General features: G+C 33.8%; 1 protein-coding gene and 2 non-coding genes across 3 annotated transcripts in view; 2 read left to right on the top strand and 1 right to left on the bottom strand.

Annotated features, from left to right (window-relative positions):
* Positions 1 to 23,819, bottom strand: part of LOC129228595 (potassium voltage-gated channel subfamily KQT member 1-like) — a 108,349-nt gene that overhangs the window by 23,952 nt on the left and 60,578 nt on the right. Inside the window, exons 11-12 of the mRNA XM_054863278.1 lie at positions 18,764 to 18,832; positions 4,762 to 4,835 (exon numbers count right to left, since the gene is read on the bottom strand). Coding sequence (XP_054719253.1) covers positions 4,762 to 4,835; positions 18,764 to 18,832 — 143 coding nt within the window. The remainder of the gene's footprint in view (positions 1 to 4,761; positions 4,836 to 18,763; positions 18,833 to 23,819) is intronic.
* On the top strand, positions 20,858 to 20,939 carry Trnas-aga (transfer RNA serine (anticodon AGA)). Its single transcript has one exon. It is a non-coding gene; the product is annotated as a tRNA-Ser (tRNA).
* Trnas-aga (transfer RNA serine (anticodon AGA)) lies at positions 21,506 to 21,587 on the top strand. Its single transcript has one exon. It is a non-coding gene; the product is annotated as a tRNA-Ser (tRNA).

Here is a 23,819-nt window from a genome sequence, read left to right as displayed (position 1 = left end):
CACTTCCGAAGTCGCGATCCAGAGTAAGAGAGGGCTGACTGTTATTGCTTTCAAAGATATCTGCACCACCACTCTCGCAGCTGAAACCAGTTAGATCTCTCACAATCTCGTTTCATTCATTTTCTTTAGGCCAGGAATAGAAGCAAAAATAGTGGGAAGAGAAAACATTCGCGTTTCCTCTTCTGTTTCCTCCTTGTAAAACAAAAAGTGAATATTTGCTTATGTCTCATATATACATCTCCCTATCGCGGGAATTATATACGATGGGCTTTCACTTGAGCAAGTCATGAAGGGCTTCAGATAGATTGAGGAAATGTTGCGGTAATTTTTCCTTTCAGTGGGAGAGAATATATTCGTTTTAGATGGCAACAAGTGTTCATTAAATGCATCTGGAAACAAAAATCACTTTGATTCAATTACTGATGATTTTCGAAAATATATCACTCAGTTGAAAGATTTATAATGTATTTCAAAATTAGATCACTTAGGTTCAATTGCTCATTATTATTATTATTTATTTTTTACTTCCTTTTACAAAAAAGGAAGTATTGTATTAGCGAAAAAATTTTCACTCAAAAATCGACCTTAATTTTCATCTTACTCACCCCCGAATGAATATTGAGTTTTTTTTTTCGACTCGACCACACGTGGATAAGTGTCTAAGAACGTATAGACACGCGAAATATCCATAATGACGATTCCCGAGTTAATTACAACGAATTTTCTCGTGACGTCTGTATGTACGTATGTATGTATTTGCGGATGTGCGTATGTGTGTATGTGTGACGCATAACTCAAGAACAGAATGTCCTAGAAAGTTGAAATTTGGTACGTAGACTCCTAGTGAGGTCTAGTTGTGCACCTCCCCTTTTGGTTGCATTCGGGTGTTTCTAAAGGAGTCTTTTGCCCCTTTTTGGGGGGAAATCATTGTTAATTTCGATGTAAACTCAAGTAGTGTTATAATTTGGAGGACACTTGGCGATGTATCACTAGTCTATTCATCGCCAAGTTTTGTCGCCAACTTGCGACAAATTTGGCGATTTTTTTTTATCTGTTTCAATTTGGCCACTGTTGGTGATATTTAGAGAGTAAACTATTGAATCACATTAAAATTGCCAGTAATGGGGAAATGACATTAAATTGGAGTAAAAGGAAGTCATGTGATGCACATATGAGCTCGTTTTTTCAAAATATGTTACCTAGATTCATTTACCGAGCAAAATATATCTCTTAGATTTAGTTGTTGATTGTTTCTACAAATTGTTCCTACACTGAATCTTAGATTCAATTGGTGATTTTTTTGCAAAATATGTCAGATTCAGTTGCTTTCTGTTTTTTCAAAATATGCTGCTTGAATTCCATTGTACTGTTTTTTTTTCAATAGTAAAGTTTCATCTGAATGCACACGGAAGAAAACGCTGTCATTAATTGCTTATATAGTAATTTTACTTACAGTGAACAAGACAAGTAAAAATGTAAAAAAGTTAACTTAAAACTGAGAAGTCACATTTATGTAACTTACAAAAGTTGTCAAGATCTTCTTATTTAAGTCATAAATTTGTATCTCAGAGCCAGATTGACATAAATCCAAGGGTTGCAGTATACACGGTGTGCAAAAATTTAGGACGAGACGGTTTTTTCAATATAACTTTGTACAAAAGCTTTCCAAATCAACACATTTAATACCGTAAGATCCCCAATACGTAAGGACATGTGTAATGTAAGCAACACTTACTAAAAGAGAAATCAGAGGGATAAAAAGAAGCTTTATAGAAAAAGTAGCATGGAGCGCAATGCGACTGAAGGCCGAAACAGCCCTGTGATGGGTGTCCAGCAAGAAACATCCGGTCTTTAGTAGGGGATATGATCTCCCCCGACTGCTAGGCAGGTTTCACAGCGTCTGCCCATGCTAAGAATGAGGGTGTCAATGAGTTGTTGAGGCATTGCTGCCCATTCGTCTTGCAGCGCCAATCGAAGCTCCCGAATCGTTACTGGTGGTAAGGTACGAGCTGCCAAGCGTCTGCCTAGAAAATACCATACATGCTTGATGGGATTGAGATCCGGAGATCGTGCCGCCCAATCCATACGTTCAATATCCTCACTCTCTAAGAGCTGTTCGGCAGCTACTGTGCGATGACATGGTGCATTGTCATCCATGAAAAGGAACTGCGGACCCATAGCGCCTCTAAAAAGACGCACATATGGAAGAAGAATCTCGTTACAATAACGGGTCCCGTTTACTGAACCTGCGTCGAAGATGTGAAGGTCTGTACGACTACCAAGCATGATGCCTCCCCAAACGAGAACACCGCGACCTCCATACCTGTCCCTTTCAATGATCTTCGAGGGATGATTGCGGCTTCCCCGCTCTCTCCAGATGAGTATGCGATGAGAATCGCTACTCAGACTGAATCTGCTCTCATCTGTAAAGAGTACTCGTCCCCATTCATTGTCTCTCCAATTTCGGTGTTCCCGGCACCACAGAGAACGCCTTCTCCGATGGGCAGGCGTTAGAGGTACACACCGTATAGGGCGTCGTGCAAACAGACCACCACCGTGCAGTCTTCTGGCCACGGTAAAACGCGATATCGGTCGTCCAGTCGCCTGTGTCGTGTATCTAGCGATTTCTCCCGCTGTCTGCCGCTTGTTTCTTCTGGCCTGTAAGACAATATACCGGTCATCTGCGGATGTGGTTCCTCGTGGACGACCACTACTGAAACCCCGGATAGCTGTTCCTGTAGTTTGAAATTGTCTCCAAAGTCGTGAAACGATGCTGTGAGCAATTCCGAACTCTGCAGCCACACTTGTCACACTGCGGCCTTCCTCCAACTTCCCAATGATTCGACCTCGGGTAAAAGCATCCAGATGTCGTCTAACAGATTGATTATTCGCCATTTCTCGTTGAAGCAGCAACTCGGTGTGATTTTAACTGCTATACGGCGTGCAATCTCTTTGCCAGAAATACTGATCTTACACCGACAACATGCTTTATACTACTCAGACAATCCCCCATTACGTCTGCTTGCATATCTGCGCATGTGCTACCGTACATCACCTCACTTAATCTCCTGATTGGTCTTTCTGTCCGCTCTGCCTCTTCGTTCAGCTGATATGCTAATTTTTCGACTTCGTCCTTAATTTTTGCACACCAGTGTATTTGCATGTAACCATTGACTAGGTTGCATGCCACCTCACAATTCCTTTAAACCCCTTCAAAAACTTGAAGCAAAAACATAAAAATTTTCCCAGTTTTTAATAATTGCTCAAATAAGTAAAAATGTTTTAACGTCAAGTACCGATAATGCTGCAGTTTTTATCAGTTTTATGTGTTTATGAAAATAAATTTCTTGTGGACCATAGTAAAACAAACCTTTTATCCCACATGTGACAGCTCACATATGTTATTAAAAATAATAATTTAAAAGGGTAATGAACAAAGTTTTAGTGCTTAAGGAATCAAAAACATATATGTGAATTCTTCAGCAAACAATTTACTTCATTATCTTTTTAAAATTTTATTTTTTAATGAATTACATGAGCTCTCCAGTTGGGGACAAAATGGCGGCTTTTTCGTAAAATGGTTCTTATCTGCTTTTTACCGGCCAGAATACCCTGAATTTTGTTTAAACAGGTTCATCTAAAATATAATTCATATTAATAAAATGCGCTTTAGTAGGTCACCATTTGGAGAGGGAAGGGGGGCGGATGTGGAATTTTATTACTCAACCACAAATTTTATCAAAATAAAAACCGTTATGACTATTTAATTTGGTAATTTTTTATAAATTCGTTTTCGAATGAAAGTTTCGAAAAATGAACTAAACCAATGTCTTTAGCCATTGGTGCCCAACCTGCGACCCGTGGTTCACATCAAGTCCGCGAAGATGATCCGTGTGGCCCGTTGTTCTGCTCAATGTTACAAATCGATTAGTGACAATGTCACAAAGTTTGAGCCGAATAGTCATAAATTGATTTTAGCATCAAGGAATTATAACAGCAATAATTATTATTGGTTTGTAATTTTTCTTCCTTTCGCATATTTTCTCATGTTATTTAGAAGATGTTTTACGGAGAGTCGGTAACAGGCGTAATTTTAAGTTGCTGAACTTTATGAACCTTTTTAAAAAGTTTTAATGATATGAACTTAAAATTTTCATAGTGTTTAAAAAATATTTAACAATCTACTGAAGTGAAATTTTAAAGCAATAATGAATAGTTCATTATTTATTAAATGTAAACCAATAGTCACTTTTTAAATAGAAAAAAACACCCACCACCAACTGTGTTTTGACCATAAAAATAGTTTTTAAAAAAAGGAAGTTCTAGAGGAAATATTTTACTTTAGAAAACTTATGAACATTTAAATAAAATGTATGGAAAATTTCAAAGTAATATGTAAAGTATTTTTCTAGAAACAGAAACATTAGGTTTTAAAATTGACGTTTTCAGAAAATCGTGAAAGTAAAATTATACGTACATTTTACTACATTTCCGCTCCATCAATACTATTTCAATTGAGTTAATTTTAATTTATATAGAATCATGAATTCGGTGTAATTTGAAATATCTTAGTTTGAATATTTTAAATATATAAAAACAGGAAAAGGTTTTAGGGTACGAAATTTACTATTCTGAAATTTTAAATGTGTTCTGTCCTGCGAGAATCACTTTCATATGAGGTGCGGCCCTCGGTTGAAAAAGGATAGGAATCACTGTTATAAGCAGTGTGACACAGTCACAAATACAAGTATACTAACTTACTTTTCTCAAAGAACGAATGGCATTTTTGTGCTGCTTGGTAAGAACCGCCAACCTAGGCTCTTCTGGATCCTCTTCTGCAAAAGAGAAAATTTTAATGCGTAAAAGATATCGACTAAAATTTTTAAACAACCAGACGCGCTTCTAAAAGGAAGAGAGTATGTTTCGTGGTAAACTCTAACAGCTAGGAAAAATTCGCCAAATTTGGTGATCAAATATCAAATGAAAGCAATAAACTTATTAATAACTAGTAAGGATTCAAAATGAAAAGTAGAAAGCATAAATTTAGAATGAAAAAAAATTAAAAAACTTAATTTTTTGATTCCACCAGCAGTTATAGTACAAAACACATGAAAAAGTTCCAAACCGAAAGAGCAGGTACTGAAATAACTTAAAAAATTAAGTGAACAATACAAGGCAAGTATTGTAAGAAGATCTATTAGAATGCACAGCCTTTTTGAGATAGCGGGCTGCAAAGTTTCTCCTTTGTCATCATGAGAGCAGCTAAGAGTAAAGTAATCTCAAAATTATGAAAGTGTACAACGTATTTCTCGCTGCATTTGGTTATAATACCTATTATATACACTAAAAAAAAAAAAAAAATCCAAAACGCCACTGACTATTTTTGGGAAACGTTCCGTCTTTTCACGGGTCTGCACAAGTTTCTTGTGAAAAACAAGTATTTTTTCCGAAAAAGTTTTCTAAATCGCGACAAGTTTAAGGAATTTCAATTTCACAGTGGTGAAAAGCATTTTTAGCTACCAGTGTAAAAATATGTTCAACTTTTTTATTAACCGTTTCGTCTTCAGCGATGTTACGGTATTTCTATATTGACTGAGCCCCAAACAAGGACGAAGGGCAGTTTCTGGACATAGCAGCTCTGCAAGAACTGCAAGCAAACAATATGTTCCGTATTTGCTTGCAATTTCATTTTAGCGTCGGCGCTATTTGCTTGAGGAGCTTTCCTTTTAAGGAAGGACAGGAAGGTACTAACCAATTACTATAATAAACAAAATAAGTTTTCACTGAAGGTTCCTCAGTTATTTCAGAAACATGACTGGCTTTGATTGAAAAAAAAGTCTGAATTCTTCAAAAAATATTCTGGGTATATTTCAGGAAAGAATCTGGCTTTTAACGGAAAACTTTCTTGTTTTGGCAAAAAATGTGCTGCCAGAAATTAGGCACATTAGCTGCCCATTATTTTCCAGGAACGTTTCGGATTTTTATTTACAGCGCATAACTGTGCAACAAGTTTCTTCATTCAGATACAATCATAGTTGCCAACATTGATAGATGAAAATTGGATATCCGCTTATATAAAATTAGGGAGACATTGGCTTAAAATTGGGGAAACTTTGTATGAAAAAAATTTAGCAGTAAAAGTTTGAGTATAAAATTGATTTTTTTATATACAGGGTGTCCCAAAACGACCGCATAAGCTCTGTACAGCTAGATTCCTCATTGTAAGTACGTAAAAACTTCCCAAAGAAGCATTCCTGTACGATCCATAGTTTACCGAGAAATACGAAAAACAAAGTATGGCGTCACTTCCGGTGCAAGGAAAAAAAAACTTTATTGGTCACATCAACAACAGTATTTTCATATCTTTCCAGACGATAATGTTTAACACGTATTTGTTGCTATGCGTAATGTACGTATACTGTTGTTTATATGTCCAATAAAGTGTTTTTTCTTGCACCGGCATAGTGACGTCATACTTTGTTTTTCATATTTTTTCTCGTAAACTATTCATCTTACAGAAACGCTTCATAGGGCAGCTTTTATGTACTCCGAAATCTAGCTGTGCAGAGTTTATGCGGTCGTTTTGGGCCACCCTGTATAAGGAGGGATTCCTTAAATTAGCCCTTTATAGGATCTGAAATTTGGAAATTGAGGTTACTATTTTTACTTTTTGAAGATTAAAAAAAAAGTTATAAACGAGGTATAAGTTTCTTTTTTCTTATAATTGTTAATAAACTTTCATTGCAGCAGGTGAACACTTAGTTCAAAGAAAAATCGGTAACGTTTTATCACTTTTTTGGAGTAGTAAAAGTAATATTATTACAAAAATAATAACTAATATAATTTTGTAATAATAAATTACAATATTATTACAAAAAGAAGGAAAATGAAACAAACACGTTTCAAAAGTAATCGGACGTACACAATTTTTATACCCGTGTATGAAAAGGTTAGGTTTTGGCTATTGCGATTGTCCTACCGTAGGGATCTTTCTAGAAGTTCTAATCACTGGAAAATCCCCTTTTTTGGGGAATTTCACAGGGTTCTGATGAAAAATGGGGAGATATTTACTTCATTATAGAGTTCGGGAGAAGGCATAGAAATTCGGTAGTCTCCCGAATGAATAGGGAGAGTTAACAGCTATGAAGTACATGTAATGAAATAAAAATAAATGAAGACACCAGGTAACAAAAATAACAAAGTTAGGAAATGATATATACCTTGCACACTAGGCACGGGTAATTAACATTTAGGGAACATTTAAGAAAAAAATTCTCAGTAACTTACTGAGATTATGTAAAGTGCGTTAAATATTTTATTTGTCTAAAAAGTTAACTTTTACTTTGATTTACAATTCACTCTTGCATTTAACAATAATAAAATGAAGAAAACGATAGTGCAATTTATGAAGTAAATGTTATTAATATTATTAATTGGTCCAAAATGTAAATTCTTTGGACGCGAGATAGCAGTCATAGTCGCGACATAGTCAGAGAGGCAGAACACCGCGACATTCATCGCTCAGAAGAGCAGAGCGTTGCGACATTCATTGTGCAGAAAAAAGAGAACACTGCGACATTCATCACGCATGAAACCTTAGAGCAGGAATTAAAATGGAGGGAGCAAGTCCAATCATTGGCTTAGCAAAAGCTGACTCACAGACCCCCAAATCACGTGACTCAACAACGACGAATGGTTGGCACGTTTTGCGTGAAACAAGCGAAAGAAACCCGATTTCTTCCAATGCTTTGCTTTAAAATCTATCACGTGACATGGGGTCTCAGTTTCATGAATGAAAGTCTTCACTTCCTCCATTTTATCTCTTCTCAATGCATGAAACTGATGTACAAAGTTCAAACACACATTTTGCTATATTGCAGAACACATTTCTATGCATGACAAAAGAAAAGCTCCTATTAATTCTATTTTTTAATAAAGTAAGAAAAAAAGTAATGATAAATTTCCTTTACAGAATTTGAGCTGAAAAAATATCAATAATATAATAATAAAAATTGTGTAAGAATATGGCCTACAAGCCCATAAAAGATTTTAGTAGTTAAATATTTTTCTAATGGAGCATCTTAAATCTAAGCATTATAAGCAAGATTTGAAATTGAAATGCTACTACGTCGTTAACATTTTTACACGTTAACGTTAATAGGATAAAGAAACAACGTAATTAAATGGTATTTGAGTTGTACACAGTAATTTCTTCTATTTCAATTAAAACACTCTACATCACTTTTTACACATTTTGACAGATCATGCAATATTAACACCAAAAGTAAAGTTGCAAAAACTTTCTTCAAATATTAAAAAAGTTAGAAAAAATAAAAATCAATGACAGTTTAAAAAGAACCACTTATCAGTTTTTCTCACAAATCATAATTAATTCAATGTTGAAAGATATTGTCTCTGTTCTGAAATTTTACAGGGTTCGCCTTAAAAACGGGTGATTTTAAATTTCGTACGATTAGGGGAAGTAATAGGTCATATTACTGGTATTGTGTTCACAATCGAATAGCATGTACTAGTTAACATGAGCCTCCCAAAATTACTGAACACGCGTGGTTTCAACAGGATGAAGCAACAAACCATACAGCGCGAGTATCTATGGAAGCTGTAAGACGATTACCCTAGTTGTGTCACCTCAAAAAATGGGAATTTGTCTTAGCCTACGAAATCGCCAGATCTTTCAGCTTGTGACTTTTTTTTCTATGGGGATATTTAAAAAGTAAAATGTTTTATTATCCATCTCTAAAGGAGGTTCCATAACTTAAACAAGGAATCTCACGAAGGATAAGTTCAAGTTCAGATGCAAGGAAACGTAATGGACAATTTCCGGTCGAAGTTGCATTAAGGTAAACAGAGAAATGGCGGTCAGCTACAGGTCTTCAAGACACGTCGTGCTCGACACCTGTAAGATTACTGCTAATCAATGTACTTAAAATGAAAATACTTTATACTTAGGATACATTTAGCTTCTAAAATCGCCCGTTTTTCTGAGTGAACCTGCAGTTATCTTTTGTTTTATAACTTTTTTTTAATCGTAATTTTGTGTATGGCTTCAGAAGAGCTTCCTTTTGGTATGAGGAAAGCTATATCTGTCAATTCAACCAATCTTTCAAATGGAGTCCCTTCCAGTTCGTCGACACGAAATTTTCTTCCCCCTGTTTCTCAGTTTCATTCCTACCTTTTGATATACTTAAAGAGGGATTAAATTCTAAATGTCGGCGAAGGTGGGCCTTTTTTTTTGAATAAATGAACAGATACCGTTGAAAGTTTTTGAATGAAGGGGAAAATATAATAGTTATTCAAACATAAGGAAAGAAATCAAAGACATAACATTTGGTAATTGTTATAAGAAAATAGTTACATTTCCTATTCAAACAATGGCACTAGTCACAGTTGTGTGAAGTAGAAGATTTTACTTACTTTTATTATTTCTTACTAATTTTAGGAATCCTTTTAATCGCTTTGAAACTACAAAATACTTCTTTTAGAATTTACCAATTTTAAATAAATAATGAGAGCTGTAATTCCAAAAATATTTTTTGAGGAGAATATTGGAGTCTTCAATTTAATTTCATGGAAATGAAATTATCTTGTTCAAATTATTACTGTTAGTACCTTTTTTGTTTGTTTTGTTCGAGTAAGAAGCAGAATTTAGTATCTGCAGGACGAACCTTACTGGAAAGGTTTCTGAAACTTTTTAAACTGATTAGTGGTTTACTTTCTAACACTGACAACATAAATGATATAAAGATACATTAAGATTATATGCTTTTTAGCTACAACAACACATGATAAACAATCAACATACATTTATAGTTTCATCAAAACACAATTTATTTTGAAAAAAGTTACATACGTGCAAAAAGTGAGCATGCTACTTCAGTGAAGTGAAAATGTAAATAAGAAACATTTGAAATATGGATGCTATTCAAATCTAAGGAATATTAACATGCAAAAGAAAATTTCATGTTATCATACCACACGGAGATGAACAAAACAGCATATATTTTGAGTTTTAAAAAAAATAAAGAAAGTTTATCTAATGTAAGCTTGATTCCACTTTTGAGATACTCATGGATGAAGTAATAAACTCGATAATAATTCATTTTTGCTGTCGGAGTTCTCAACATTGTTCAAAAATTGAGCTACTTTATTTTCACAAAAGAAGTTTAAAAAAAAATCCTTTTTATATTATAATACTTTGTTGCAATATTCATATTACAAAAAAAAAATAAATAAACAAATAAAAAGATAAATAAATAAATAAAAAAGAAATATAATAAAATGAAATCAAAAGCTTATTTTGTCTTCTTACAAGCCTACTAATTCCGTAATAGTTAAATGAAAAGAAACAAAGGAATTAACATCCGTATTTGATAGGAGGTTTGTTATATTGCAAAAATGTAGCTCTAAAACTAAAAAAAAAGTCAAAAATTTTAAAGCAGGGTACTTAGATGAGGCAACTGTGTACTTTTGTTTGATCCGTCGGTATGTCCCTACACTCCCATCCCAGTAAGTTTTGAGGGAACAGTCCGATTTGAAAAAATAATTTTTGTTGACAAGATCTCTCCGAGAACGCCCATAATTTATATTTCACTTTTCAATTTGAAAACTTTTTCGATTTATTCTGAGCAGATAAATACACTTACTATTATCACTTTATTATAAATATAAGGCTTACACAAATCCCAAATTGATAGATGGATTTGATTCGAATAAACACAACTGGAAATAACTTTTTACTAAAATTTTGACTCAAAGCGCTTTTGAACTACCCGAAAGATTAAGGTGTATCCCATAGGTTTGGCGCTAATACCGTAATAGCGATTCAGTTTAAATTTGTTTATTCTACGCTTCTATGCTTATATATTGAAAAAGGTATTTGAATTATACAGTTTCTAATAATTTATCTGGATTCCTTGCTCCACATTCAAAGATTTCGTTAGAGGAAAGTAAGCAAAATAAATACTACATCATTTAACTTTAAATCATCTTGTTTTACTTTGATATATAACACAAAAGTTCTTTTTGAAATATTTGTTGAATATCAGTGCCTTTAAAGCTTATCCACATGTTCATATTTGGGGGAAAAAGTTTTTTTTTTTTGCATTACTACATTAAAACATCAAATATATCAAAGCGTGGAGACTTTCTTTTGTAACCTTCCAAAATGCTGGGAAACTGAAGCGTGACTAATTGGCATTTCAGTTTTATTTTGAATTTTATTCATACAAGAGTACTAGATTAAGTAAACAATTTCTCATTACCTACAGTGATTCACTTATAAAGATTATTAATCCAAATTTATTTAATATTTTATAGAGTAGTCTAACAAGTAAATGGTCACAAAGCAGAACTTCATTTTCAGCAGAAATGTATAATGTCATCAAAAACTGTAGCTTTTTGTGCATGACAGTAAACAGACTTTTACCAATATGTGTAATAAAAAAAAAGAAAAAAAAAACTGGGACAGTTTATTTGGGTTTAAATGAAAAGTATTACATCATCTTAGCACACGTCACTTAGAACACGTCTAGCAAATGGGAAAAAAAACATAATTTTTTAAATGCATTTATAAAACACTAAAAGAGTTTATTTTAGATTCATGTACAATAAAGTTACTGTTTCCAGTTCATCTGAACAAAGCCCTTTTGAAACGATAAACAAAAAAAAAAAAAAATAAATAAAAAAATAAAAAAAAAAGAAAAAGAAAAAACTAAAACTGTTTGTTCACTGAGGCATGTTCATTCAGAGGTCAGACTACCCTATATAAGATTCAAATATTCCTTGCAATCCATGATATTAAACTTATAGAATCTCCAATCGAATAGTTTTTGGAAAGCTCAATTCATTCAGGGTGATTTTAATAAACAATTTCTCTATTTTTAACTGATGTATATTCATATTTTATGAATGGTATTGCATTGGTTGGCATTTGGTTCCTAATTTATTGCATAGTTACCCAAAATTGAGAGCAAAAAACATCACTTAAAATGAGTAATTAACCTGGTTAAAAATTAACCAGCCACTTAGGGTCCCTTTGAAGCACGTGAGAAATGTGATGAAAAATAAATTGTTTTGATAAAAATAGTGACACTTTGAACCAGAGAAATAAAATATCTACGTACTTAACAAGTCCTTTTTTTATAGTATTCAAGATTCGTACAATTTAATTGACTGTAGACTCGGGAATATAACCACTTCAGCAATCACGAGTAGTTTCCAAAAAGTCACTTTAGAAGTATTGTTTAATACAATGAGCTGTGCACAACTTGTGTTTCCAACTTTATTTGTAAAATAAAAAGTAGAGAACTGATAGCATAATCTTGTCAACGTAGTGCTGCATTAGGCCTTCTACGTCATTTGAAGTCGAGTATAATATAAAATAGTTAGTGTTATTAAGTTAACCCAAATCCCTCAAAGGAACCCTAAACGACAATATATTTTCTTTGTTATTAATTGTAAAGTTATAGATTAAAACTCCTCATAAATTAATGACAATGCACTTTATAGTTAAATGTTTCTATTAACACTTAATACGATGGAATAACCAAATTTAGATGAATTATGGCCATAGTCACGCAGAAAATATAGCAGACCCCTTAAAAGCGGTAGAATGATCAACAACAAAATAAAGTTGTACTGAAAACAATTGAGACCAACAATACTTGCAGAAAAAACGGAATAGTTTCAAGAAATACAAAAGTCATAATATATATTTTTAAGTAAAAAAAAAAAAACTTTCGGAGGAGTCAGTTTACCACCAGTTTACTTGGTCATTTCAGGAGTTGGTTCTATCAAGCAATTAGCCTTTACTTTAAAATCGTTACACTATCATATAAATGAAAGGCACAAAACTAAGTGTTATTTATTCACAATAAGCTTCAAAAGTTCAACACAAAATTTACTCAACTTGGTAAAAAACAGATTATTCTTTCTGCATGCTGGACCGAAGCTCGACTAATGCACAAAAACTTGTGAGAATATTTGCTAGAGAGTAGCATCAATCTGTTATGACAGTTTGCTCTCCAGTTACAATTCGTTTTGAAAAAAGGGCTGCGTAAACATGCCTCGATCTACCCTATATTTTGCATCATGTTATGACACTTATTTTGTTTTTTACTGTTCGAATTTATAAAATGTTCAGAGATGTCTCTAAAAAACCAGTCTCAATCTCAGTAGATCAAGATAAATATTATGATCTTCAGCACAATATTTAAGTGGTAGCACAAACACTAAACTGAAGCACTACATTGACAGAAGTTCTCATAAACATTTAGCAACTAAACATTTATGGAATTATTGAAACTAACAAGCGAGTTAGGACAAGAGGGGGAAAAAAAACTACAGAAATTATTTGCAAACATGTAGTGCGTAGGATCGCAAAATAACTATGAATCTTTGAATGAAATTTCTTTTCTAGTAATGATCACCAATAACATTTATTGTTTGATTATTTATTCCATTATTTCGAAGTTTATGTTTTATATTTTACTAACGTAAGAGAATTATCTTTAATTATGATGCTAGTTTAATTTTTACCACACATATCTTTTCCATTTAACGAATTTTAAATAGACGCATTTTCAACCTCGTAAGCAACATTGGAAAAAATATACAGTAATATTTAATTCACTTAAACGTTTTGTCTTTTACTAAAATGGAGGATTGTTGATTATTAGTTTTTGCCATTAGCTTTAATGATGCTTGTGCTCCGTAGTGTGTTCATTAAGTCGCTGCTTATGTCCCGTAATCTGCATCCCAGTTGATATTTTTGTTCTGTAAAGGGCCCATGGAATCGATATGTTCTGCAGTGCGTTCATTACGTCGATTTTTTTTGTTATGTAGTGTGCCTAAGCAATCCCGTCATTAGTGGGGGGGGGGGGTCAGGAAGGGGCATAAGACCACCCCTGACGTTGAGAAGTTAATGCATTTACACTTAAGTGGGGGTGGTTTATGTTGTTTTTCGGTTTTACTTGCATTGAGTGTACATCCTTTGATCTCTCTCTCCGTCAGATTGACGGGTCTGTGCCTAAGTCGAAGTTAATGCTTCTTTGAGTTTCTGTTCAGAGCGGGCATGGATCTATAAATTTTGAGCCTCTCTGCAACTAAATCTGTAGGGCCAGAACATGAATATCAGTTAAAGGATCGAAACAAATTCGCTCAGGATAAGCAATAAGAATTTGTACATTTTTTCGAGCAACTAATCTCAATACTTGAACCAAAACTATAGTGATGCATTTTTGTGCAACGTGTTTTACACAAATGTGATTTTTCAAAGTGATGCATGAGGCCTCTGCGATGACGTCACTACTTATTGCTCTGCTTTGAATTAATTATTTTTTGAAGGAAACATTCCATCTATGGAGCCATTCCACCGTCACGTGCGGCACAAAAATACGCTTGAGTTTTACTAATATTTTGTCATATCTCTTAATATTTTAATTTAAAAGGGGTAAGTACTTTTTTTAATCTTTAACTTTGATACAAAGATACTCCTGATACAATTATATTTTTATGAAACAATTTTGTTATTTAAAATAAAGTTTCTCTGCGTGCGTCAGGTGCGGGACATCCAAAGTCAACCTCTGGTAACTTGCTTATGAATAAGCTAATATTTTTGCTGTATTAATAGAGTAATGACGAAATGAATTGTAGATTGTGAAAGCTATGGTTTCAACGTAAAGGAAACATATCTCATTAGTTTAGAAATAATTATTTGAACCATTGGAAAAAAATATGTATATGCCCATTCCATTAAAAATGGTCATTTTGTCCCGCAAGTGACGGTTCCTATATGTTGTCATAAAAAATTAAATATTTTTTGAAGAAAGTTTTTACTTAAGAAGTCACACATGCATTTGTGATTTCTTACGCAACAAAAATTTGTTCATCATCCTTTTAAATTATTATTTTTTATGAAATATATAAAGCGTCCCGAGCGGGACAAAATTACCGTTTTCCGTGGAATGGCCCTATAGTAAGCTTCGTTTTAGTAAATCTATAAATCATTACAAACAAGGTCAACAACAGCAAAGGTCATCAACAAGCAGAAAGTGTGCATTTTGAGTGAGCATTTATGAGTCTCTGCAGCGGTCTTGCAGAAGCTTTATTGAAAAACTTATGTTAGTAAAGTGGGATAGCAACTGTTCAATTGCTTTAGAGTGTAAGCGGGCCTATATTAAGCCTAAAGCTTAGCCTAAAGCTTCATATAACGATGAACATCTAATGAGCGAATGAAATTTTTGATCAAGTAGCGTCATGCACTGCAAAAATAAACTCAAAAATGAGAACTTTTCTACTACTGTCTATTTCAAAACATTACAAACATTTGGATATAAATTTGTAGCTCACACAGTTTCGAATAAATATCATTTATGTTTAGCTGGTGCGATTTGTTTAAATAGCAGCAAAATTAATTAATTTTGCACGAAACAAGGAAACAAGTGAGAACTATAAGCAAGCAAGTTCGAAATAACATAAATCTAATGTTCATATTTCTAGAAAATGAGAAATTATTTAATTTTATTTGCTAAAGCTTTAAGGAACTTAAAGTGACCTCTTACATAAAATGACACTTGACATGATCATTCGCACTAGTTTTTAAAACTTTCTTCTACTCCTGGCTGCTTTTCGATTTTATATTTTTACATATTATCATTAGATAATGCTATACATTAGAATAGTTTATGGTACGCCATTTAAACAATACCTTAAACGCGAGCTACTTTGACCCAGTTCTTGGAACTTTCTCATTCTTTTCTCAATAATTTTATAACTATTCATATTTCCAAGCCGTGGAAGCTTGCTTTACATATGAGGTTGTGAGAAGCAAAGGGATGCAAGTGGCAAAATCAAAATTTTGGAGATAACCAGTACAAATGGTAGGTAAACTCCTCCTACTAGTCGATAGTACTAGTCGACCTCGTAGGTGCCGCTGTATAGCATGATTTAGAAAAAAAAAAATCAATGAAAGCCTACCTAGGACGTAATCTTTATACGCGTTTTACTCGAAACTTTTAAATGTCCACTTACATCCCTTTGCTTCTCACTGCCTCATATCCAGAGATCTCTTAATTTAATTTCTGAATAGTGATCAGTTTATTTCGAAGTATTTTTACTCTTTATTAATATTTTTTTTGGCCAAAGTTACCCTTGCGTTTGGGTTACTTTGGCCCAAAGTGGTTTTCTATGTTTTAAATCATTGTAGAACTAACTAGAGTCAAAGAAAGAAGTATGCTCATAGATAAAAATATTTTTTGAAAGAAAAATGCACACTATTTACAAGAAGTTTGAGTCACACATATTTGTTTTAAGAATTTTTTTTTAAATGTGTTTGCATACCTAGTTATTGTCTCAAGAGTTACCGAAGAAGAACAGTCACATTTTTATCAGTTTTGGAGAATGAATAATTTTATTAAGATAACACCATTCTTAAAACAAAGGATCCCAAATTTTCGGTCACTTTCAAAACTTTTTGGTGCATTTTATGTTTTCAACATTCGCTCCTTCTTCTCACTTATGAACAGTTCTCTTTGGAAACCGGAGCTCATTCCATTCTACAATAATAACATTCCGTAAACTTTCCAAGACATTTAACAATATTTACAAGAAGTAGATGCAACTGGGTAAACCTTTTTCTAAACGTCCTGCAACTTTTAATTCATCTTCATGTTCCACAATGAAAGTCATGGAACTGAGCCCTGATTAATTGAGTCTGCAATCGCTCTCGTTATTCGTTGCGGAAAAATTCCAGTTTTTTTCTTGTGTTTTTCCTGTTTATCGTCTTAGTTTTAGCTATTCTTTACTTTTCCAAATCTCTCTGGCGGATTTTTTTCAAGTTTTTACGCTTGGCCAAAGTAGGTCGTAATTTTTAGGTAAAGAGATATAATACATAAAATACAACGTCAGCTCAGTCATTTCCAGCCGAGGACTGCAGTTTCGTGCTTATTAGCACTCATCAGCCCGGCATAGGAAAGTGACGGAGCTGGAGGTGGAAAACCTCAAGGAACCGTCCCTTAAGAGGTATTCCATAACCAGCTCAGTTACTTTCCTATGCCGGGCTAATGAGTGCTAATAAGCACGAAACTGTAGTCCTCGGCTGGAAATGACTGAGCTGGCGGTATATTTCATGTAATTCTACTTTAGCCCTTTCTAATGGGTGGTAATTTACTGAATATACCATGCCTTGCCTTCAATCTTCGAGTTGAACCGAACCGTTGCTTCGGTCACTCGTCTGGTCTGTGTTAATTCTACATTGGCTACCAGTTGGTTTGGCACTTTTGGCTTCCTTAAGAGGTTTTCCATCTCCAGCTCAGTCACTTTCCGACGCCGAGTTGATGAGTGCTAATGAGCACGAAACTGCAGTCCTCGGCTGGAAATGACTGAACTGGCGGTGTATTTCATGTAAATCTTCTTTAGCCCTGGATAATGGGAGGTAATTTACTGAATATAAAAGAGGTATGTTGTCATTGTCAATTCAAAAAAAAAAAAAAAAAAAAAAAATCCAAACGGAAATGAGAAGTACAACAACCCAATTTAATGCTCTATGCTACGACATAGAGTATTAAATAGTGTTCATAAATATGTACTTAAAAAGCTCTTAGCTAATTTAGAACTGCTTCTACATGGAGAAGTTTGAGAGGTTATAAATGCACATGTTAGCACAAGGAGTGCAGAATCACTAGTGTTGCTTCTTTGAACAGAGCAATAGAACTGCTTGGTATACATAATTGAGTACTTATGGATGTTCACTAGTGGAATCTGTCAAAATATGTTGAAAAAATTTCACCCTGAAGGTTGACAGCGGAAGTTTTATCTTTTTCTCCATTTGGACCAAAGAAGGACCCTAGGGTCAAAGTAGCCCGCGTTTACGGTATTTGCAGGTACATTCGCGATATAAAGGTTTCACCGTCATTCTAAACCAAGGACATCCTAAGAGGTGACATTTTAGAGTTATCTGGCAATCCTAATGTTTATCGCTACCTCTAGTATTATTTGCATGGAAATGTCGCATTTGAAGACACCATTTATGATTTTGTCATTGTATAAGAATTTTACGTGTAACAAGCTATGAAGAAAAATCTATTGAAGTGTAAAATAATCTGCCAAGTAAATAAAAAAAAGCCATTATACAAAACTAAAAGTTCCATAAAACGTTAAGTTTATCTGCCAAATAAATAAATTAAGTCTTAAAAAACCAGAAAAATGCAAAATGATGTGTCAAATATAGTTATTAAGCCAGGAAAGAACATTAAAAGTGGCAATAAAATGCATAATAAAACCACGACAGGGAAACATGGCGTCAAAGTAACGATATTTTCCTATTTTCGCCAAAGTAAATAGTAAACAAATTACCAAGTACCAACGTAACTGTATTCTACTCTTACCTTCTCCTACTATCAAAATATTTTTCACTTCCATTTTGGTAATATATTTAGCAATACTTCAGCATGCTACGAAATCTACATATCTCTAAAAGCTAGGGGAAATTCTCAAAATATCAAAGTCGGTATCAAAATGCACAGTACTAAGATAAAATAAAACAAGATGCATTATCAAGAATCAAAAGAGCCATGCAGCTGAAATGGTATTCTATTAAAAGACAAAATTTGCTGGAAGTGCTTTTAGATTCATTCGTGTTGTCAGCAATCAGCCAAGTCTCGAGAAAGCTGCTGGATCAAAGCTATCTCCTCCTATGGACAAGTGCCGTAAGTAAAATATGTGCTGTTCGCGAAATAAGTCTTACCACAAGAAGAAGGGCTATCCTTACGCACTCTGTTGAACAGATTAACACAGAAACTGCCACGTCTGGATCCTACGCTTGGAAAAATAAACACCCATTAAAAAAAGATACTAGTTCTAGGATACTAAAGAGTCATGCGAAATCTAGCCATCATGTTAATGATTAAGTGTGTGTTGATATAGTATCTTATTTTCCGGTTAGCAATGCAATAAATTCAACAATAGAAAAATTAGTTTGGTTTTGGTTTTCCGAAATGTTTGTTTGCTTTGTCGTCAGAGTTGTCCATTGCTAAACCTCTTTCGTATTAAGTCAGATGTTTAGAAAACAAGCAATACATTGAAATAGTATATTAAAATGAGAAAGAATGAATTCTAAAAATGTGGTTATCAATTACTTATTACCCATTTTTATAAGTTTTCTCATGCAAAGACATTTTACGACATTTAACCTCATTGCGCATTGAAAGAAACATTCTTCTCTAAAACCTACCTTACGATAACGTCATTAAGTTTATACCGTCTCCAAAATGGTACGAAACGATTTTCCATTCACAGCAGATTTAGAACTTTTAAAATTTTATTTTTCGTTTCGTCCTGAAGAAACTTACTAGAAATATTCAAAACTGTCAATAAACCTATCACATTTTTCGTTACGAAATAGAAGTTATAAAATCGCCACTCATACGGAAGTTATACATTAGAAAACTAAATAATACAGTGCAACCTCATTTTTCCGGTCTCACTTTGACAAATATCAATCCGGATAATCGAAAATCCGAATGGTTTGGGTTATAAGAAAAATGAACCCTAAATAAGCATTTATTAGGATGAAAACAATGTTTTGTGCAACGAAATTACATAGAGTTGTTAACAAGACATTAAAAAATAGGTAAATAATTTCCACATATTTTTTTTAACAACGAGTTAGTCCGCTGTCTTCAGTTTCAACCAAGAGCGGTGTTTGAATGACTATGATATTCCATAGATTATCATAATTTATTGCGTAATCTTATGCAGGAGCTTTGCACTGACTTAAAAAACAGTGAATGTTAAGCATACTTATAGCTAAACTTTGCTATCAATTTTAAAAAAGTTTACAAACTCAATTCAGATTGTCTGGAGATCCGGATCAGCGAGGGCCGGATAAACGAGGTTCTACTGTACGTGATTTCTTTGTGACCCAGAATTTTGCAACAATCTTAAAGCATGACCACGAAAAGAAGGCGGATGACCTTGAAGCGAAACATTATTGGCATCCTTTGTAATAGGTAGAATTTGCCAGAAAGCACCGAATAGTAAGAGGCATGGTCTAGCTAATCCTATCTATTCCAAAATAATAACAAAAAAACTTATTACAAATGATACAAATGATGTTTTTGCTTCAAGGTCATCCGCTTTCTTTTCGTGGTCAAGCTATACCTGCTTGTTTAAAAGTAAATTCTTCAAAGCGAAGACTGGCATTCAATAGTGGATTAAGTTAGAAGGGAAAGGTACTGGTATAATACTTTGCCGTAGTGCTCAGTTCAGCTCTCGTTGGCCAATTAGCTCTCTCCCCCTCCCAAACAGAGCCGTACTCAGAGATAATTAAGGCCGTTATAGGGGTTTTAGAGATAATAACTCCCGGAGCGAATACTTTCTTGCGCCTTATCCCCTCACGACCCAAAAATAAAGATGGTTACAACCAAAATCCCTCTACCAATTTCGTAATAAAAAAGTACCAAACATTTTTATATGTTGACTGTTAAAAAAATTGAACATGAAATCAGAAATCTGTGGGTCTCATGTATTGAAAGGCAAGAAATAAATTTGAGATTTATATCTATTATGTGTAAGCAGTAAAAAATTATTTAAAAAAAGAATCATATTTAAAAAACTAAATAGTTAGCAGGGAAAGCACATTTTACTGCGTTTCTTATTTCTTGGCCCCTGTGGTGATCGTTCCCCTCTCCGGACCCCTCTATGACCCGCTCCCAAAATAAACGTGCACTCAGTATATTCCTAAAATATACAGAGTCCTAAATAAAGTCCCGAAGTTCTCGTGCGTTATTTCAAAGAACAGGTGTCGGGTACTGAAACTATCTGTTTGCTAGCTTTGCGAGCAGTCGTGGCCGAGTGGTTAAGGCGATGGACTAGAAATCCATTGGGAACTTCCCGCGTAGGTTCGAATCCTACCGACTGCGTGAAGTGTTTTTGTGAAAAGTTAGTTTTCCCTCGCTACACCGAACACCGGTATATCGCTCATTCGGATATATCACGTTTTTCCATAGTCCCCCGAGGAAAAAAAAATATCAGCAACTTTAAATTTTGGAAACCTGAAGCGGAAATATTAAATTTGTCAGGAAGATCGTTTCCTTTCCCTTTTTTTTTTTGCTGATTAGCCAAATGCAGATGCTCATCTGAATTCGCTAAAGCTTTAGATTTGTATTTCATCAAGAAATCAGTAGGCATGTTTTTGATTCATTGTTTGGAAGCTGCATGTGAAAATATCGTTTTGTAAGCTTAATTTTGCTACTGTCACAAAGTAACTCATCCTAATGATTTTTTTTAGGTGACAACATCATTAAGTTGTAATGTAAAATGAGCCGTTATTTTCATCGACAATGGTTGTAACGCGGTTTCAGATACATTGCACTCTTTTTTCCTGATTAGCACTGTATAACGTACGTGCACACATACACACTCTGTATATTGCTGAAGTTCTCTTGTGATGTCGCACACAGAAATTATCTGTTTATGCGCAACGTAAGCAGTCGTGGCCGAGTGGTTAAGGCGATGGACTAGAAATCCATTGGGATCTTCCCGCGTAGGTTCGAATCCTACCGACTGCGAGATTTCTTTTTTTCTTTTTTTTTTTGCACACTAACAAGTGTTCCCTCGCTACTTCGCACACCGTTATACAACACATTCGGATGTATCATGCTTTTCCTTGATCATCCGTAAAGTAAATAAATAAAACAGTGGCCTTAAATTTTTAACGCTTTTCTGAATAGTTAATCGATTTGCTTATTATACAGGGTGTTCCGTTTTAACCTGCAAGACCTTTATTTTCGCATGTCCTAGATGTTGTTTACTGCCAATTACAAAAATGTTCAAAATCAGAAGCAAAGTTAAGGTATTGAAAGTTTGAAATAAAAATAAAAATAATTAAAAAAAAACAAAACAAAATTTAACTTTTTATACGGGGTTCAGGTCACCTAACTTATGTTTAGGAAAATAAGCTCCATTGAAAAATGATTCCAAAACAAAAAGTTTGAAATTAATACGACCAATGTTTACCGAGATATGAAACGCAGCGTTTTGTGACTTACACCACTTTTCACTCGCCGTCAATGACACCTTTTAGGGGAAAATGTAGCGGTTAACAAGTGTTTAAAATTAAATGTGTGCATAGAGTGTGGTTTTTCAAATTGTTTGAGGTTTTGTTGTGTGTTTTTGTGTATCTCGGCATAACATTTACATTTATTTCTGAATTGCGATGAAAAATGTAAATTCTTCTGAAAGAGCGATAAGTTCTAATCTCATCTTCTGTACGGTCCCTTAAAACTTTGAACTGGAATATCTCTTTGGGTTTTGCTCTCACAAATGTCAAGTTTTTTTGTGTCAGTAATAGTTTTCAACGGAGATTATTTCTCTTAATATTAGTTGGGGGACTTAGGGCCCGTATAAAAAGTTAAATTTGTATTTTTTAGACTTATTCTTATTTTCACGTCAAACTTTCAATATCTCAACTCTGCATCTGATTTTAAACATTTTTGCAATTGGAAGTATACATCTAGGACTATCGCTCGAAAAGAAAGATCTTGAAGGTTAAAGCGGAACACCCTGTATATTACCAACTAAGCCTACGTTACTGCGGATTCATCTTTGTCATGCTAACTTCAAATTTTTCACGACATTGATTTTTTAAAAGTTTCATTTTTCACTCAAAATTTGAGGCTGTAATTGAGAAAAACCCACTTCATTTGTATTTTCTGTTTTAAACTTACGTTAAGATCACTCAAATAACCTACACTGTAAAAAAAAAAATCCTCCACAGTAAAATTCACAATTTTAACTAAGTAAAAGCTGTATCGTTACTTGAAACCTTTATGGAAATCCAGTTTCTTAAAGATTTACTAGTAGTGCTGCAGTTTTTTTTTACTGTGAAGCTAGTTCATAAAAAGCTAGTGCATAAGTATAGGCACATAATTTTTAATGATAATTGCCCCTTTTATTTGTATATTTATTTTAAACTTGCTTTTAAGATTGTTCAAATAACTATCTAGCTCATAAAAAAATACGCATACCCATAATTGTTTTTGAGAATTACATTTTTTATTTGCATTTTTATTTTAAACTCAAATAACTACATGGCTCATAAAAAAAATATGCATATGCATATACATGAAAAATATTTTTTGATGGAAAAGATGAAAACTATTAGTACAAATAAAAACTCTTCGTGATGTACATTTTTTTAATGAAGTAAAAATTAAAACTACAATTTTTTTTACGGACCGCATTTTATAACCATACACGATAATAATTTTAAAATATTTGTCATATGATCGGATTTGATCACAGCAATGCTGCACTAAACTATAAGTATAAAGTGGAAGCAATTATGAAAAAGCCACTTAACGTGACTACATCAAACTTTGCTATTATGGGCCGATAACTGAACTGTAAGTGAACTTGTACGAAATTTAAAAAATCCGTGTGGCAAAGCGAGATTTGAGATTATTGCATGTGCTCTGAATTTATCTACGCAGGTGAATCTAAAAGCAGCCTCAAAAATGTGAAAGGGTTGTGTTCAAAAAAAAGTGTGTGTTCAATTTAGATATATGCTCAAATTAAAGAAATTCGCAACTCCAACAAACTATAGGGGACGCTGCAGCCACTGTCTAATGGCGGATGAAAAAGGTAGAACAAACACACGCCGTAACTTATAACTTGCTTTGACGCTTAGTGAATGACAGTAGTTTTTCACCGTGTTTGTGGGAAGGTTTCTTTTCTATTCTTCTGAAATTACATTACACCACAAACTGTCTGAAGCCTGTAATTTACCCCAAAGAAAACAC

This window comes from Uloborus diversus, chromosome 8 (genome assembly GCF_026930045.1).
Source record: "Uloborus diversus isolate 005 chromosome 8, Udiv.v.3.1, whole genome shotgun sequence".
In the NCBI taxonomy this organism is placed as follows: Eukaryota; Metazoa; Arthropoda; class Arachnida; order Araneae; family Uloboridae; genus Uloborus; species Uloborus diversus.
This window is presented reverse-complemented; position numbering and strand designations above follow the sequence as displayed.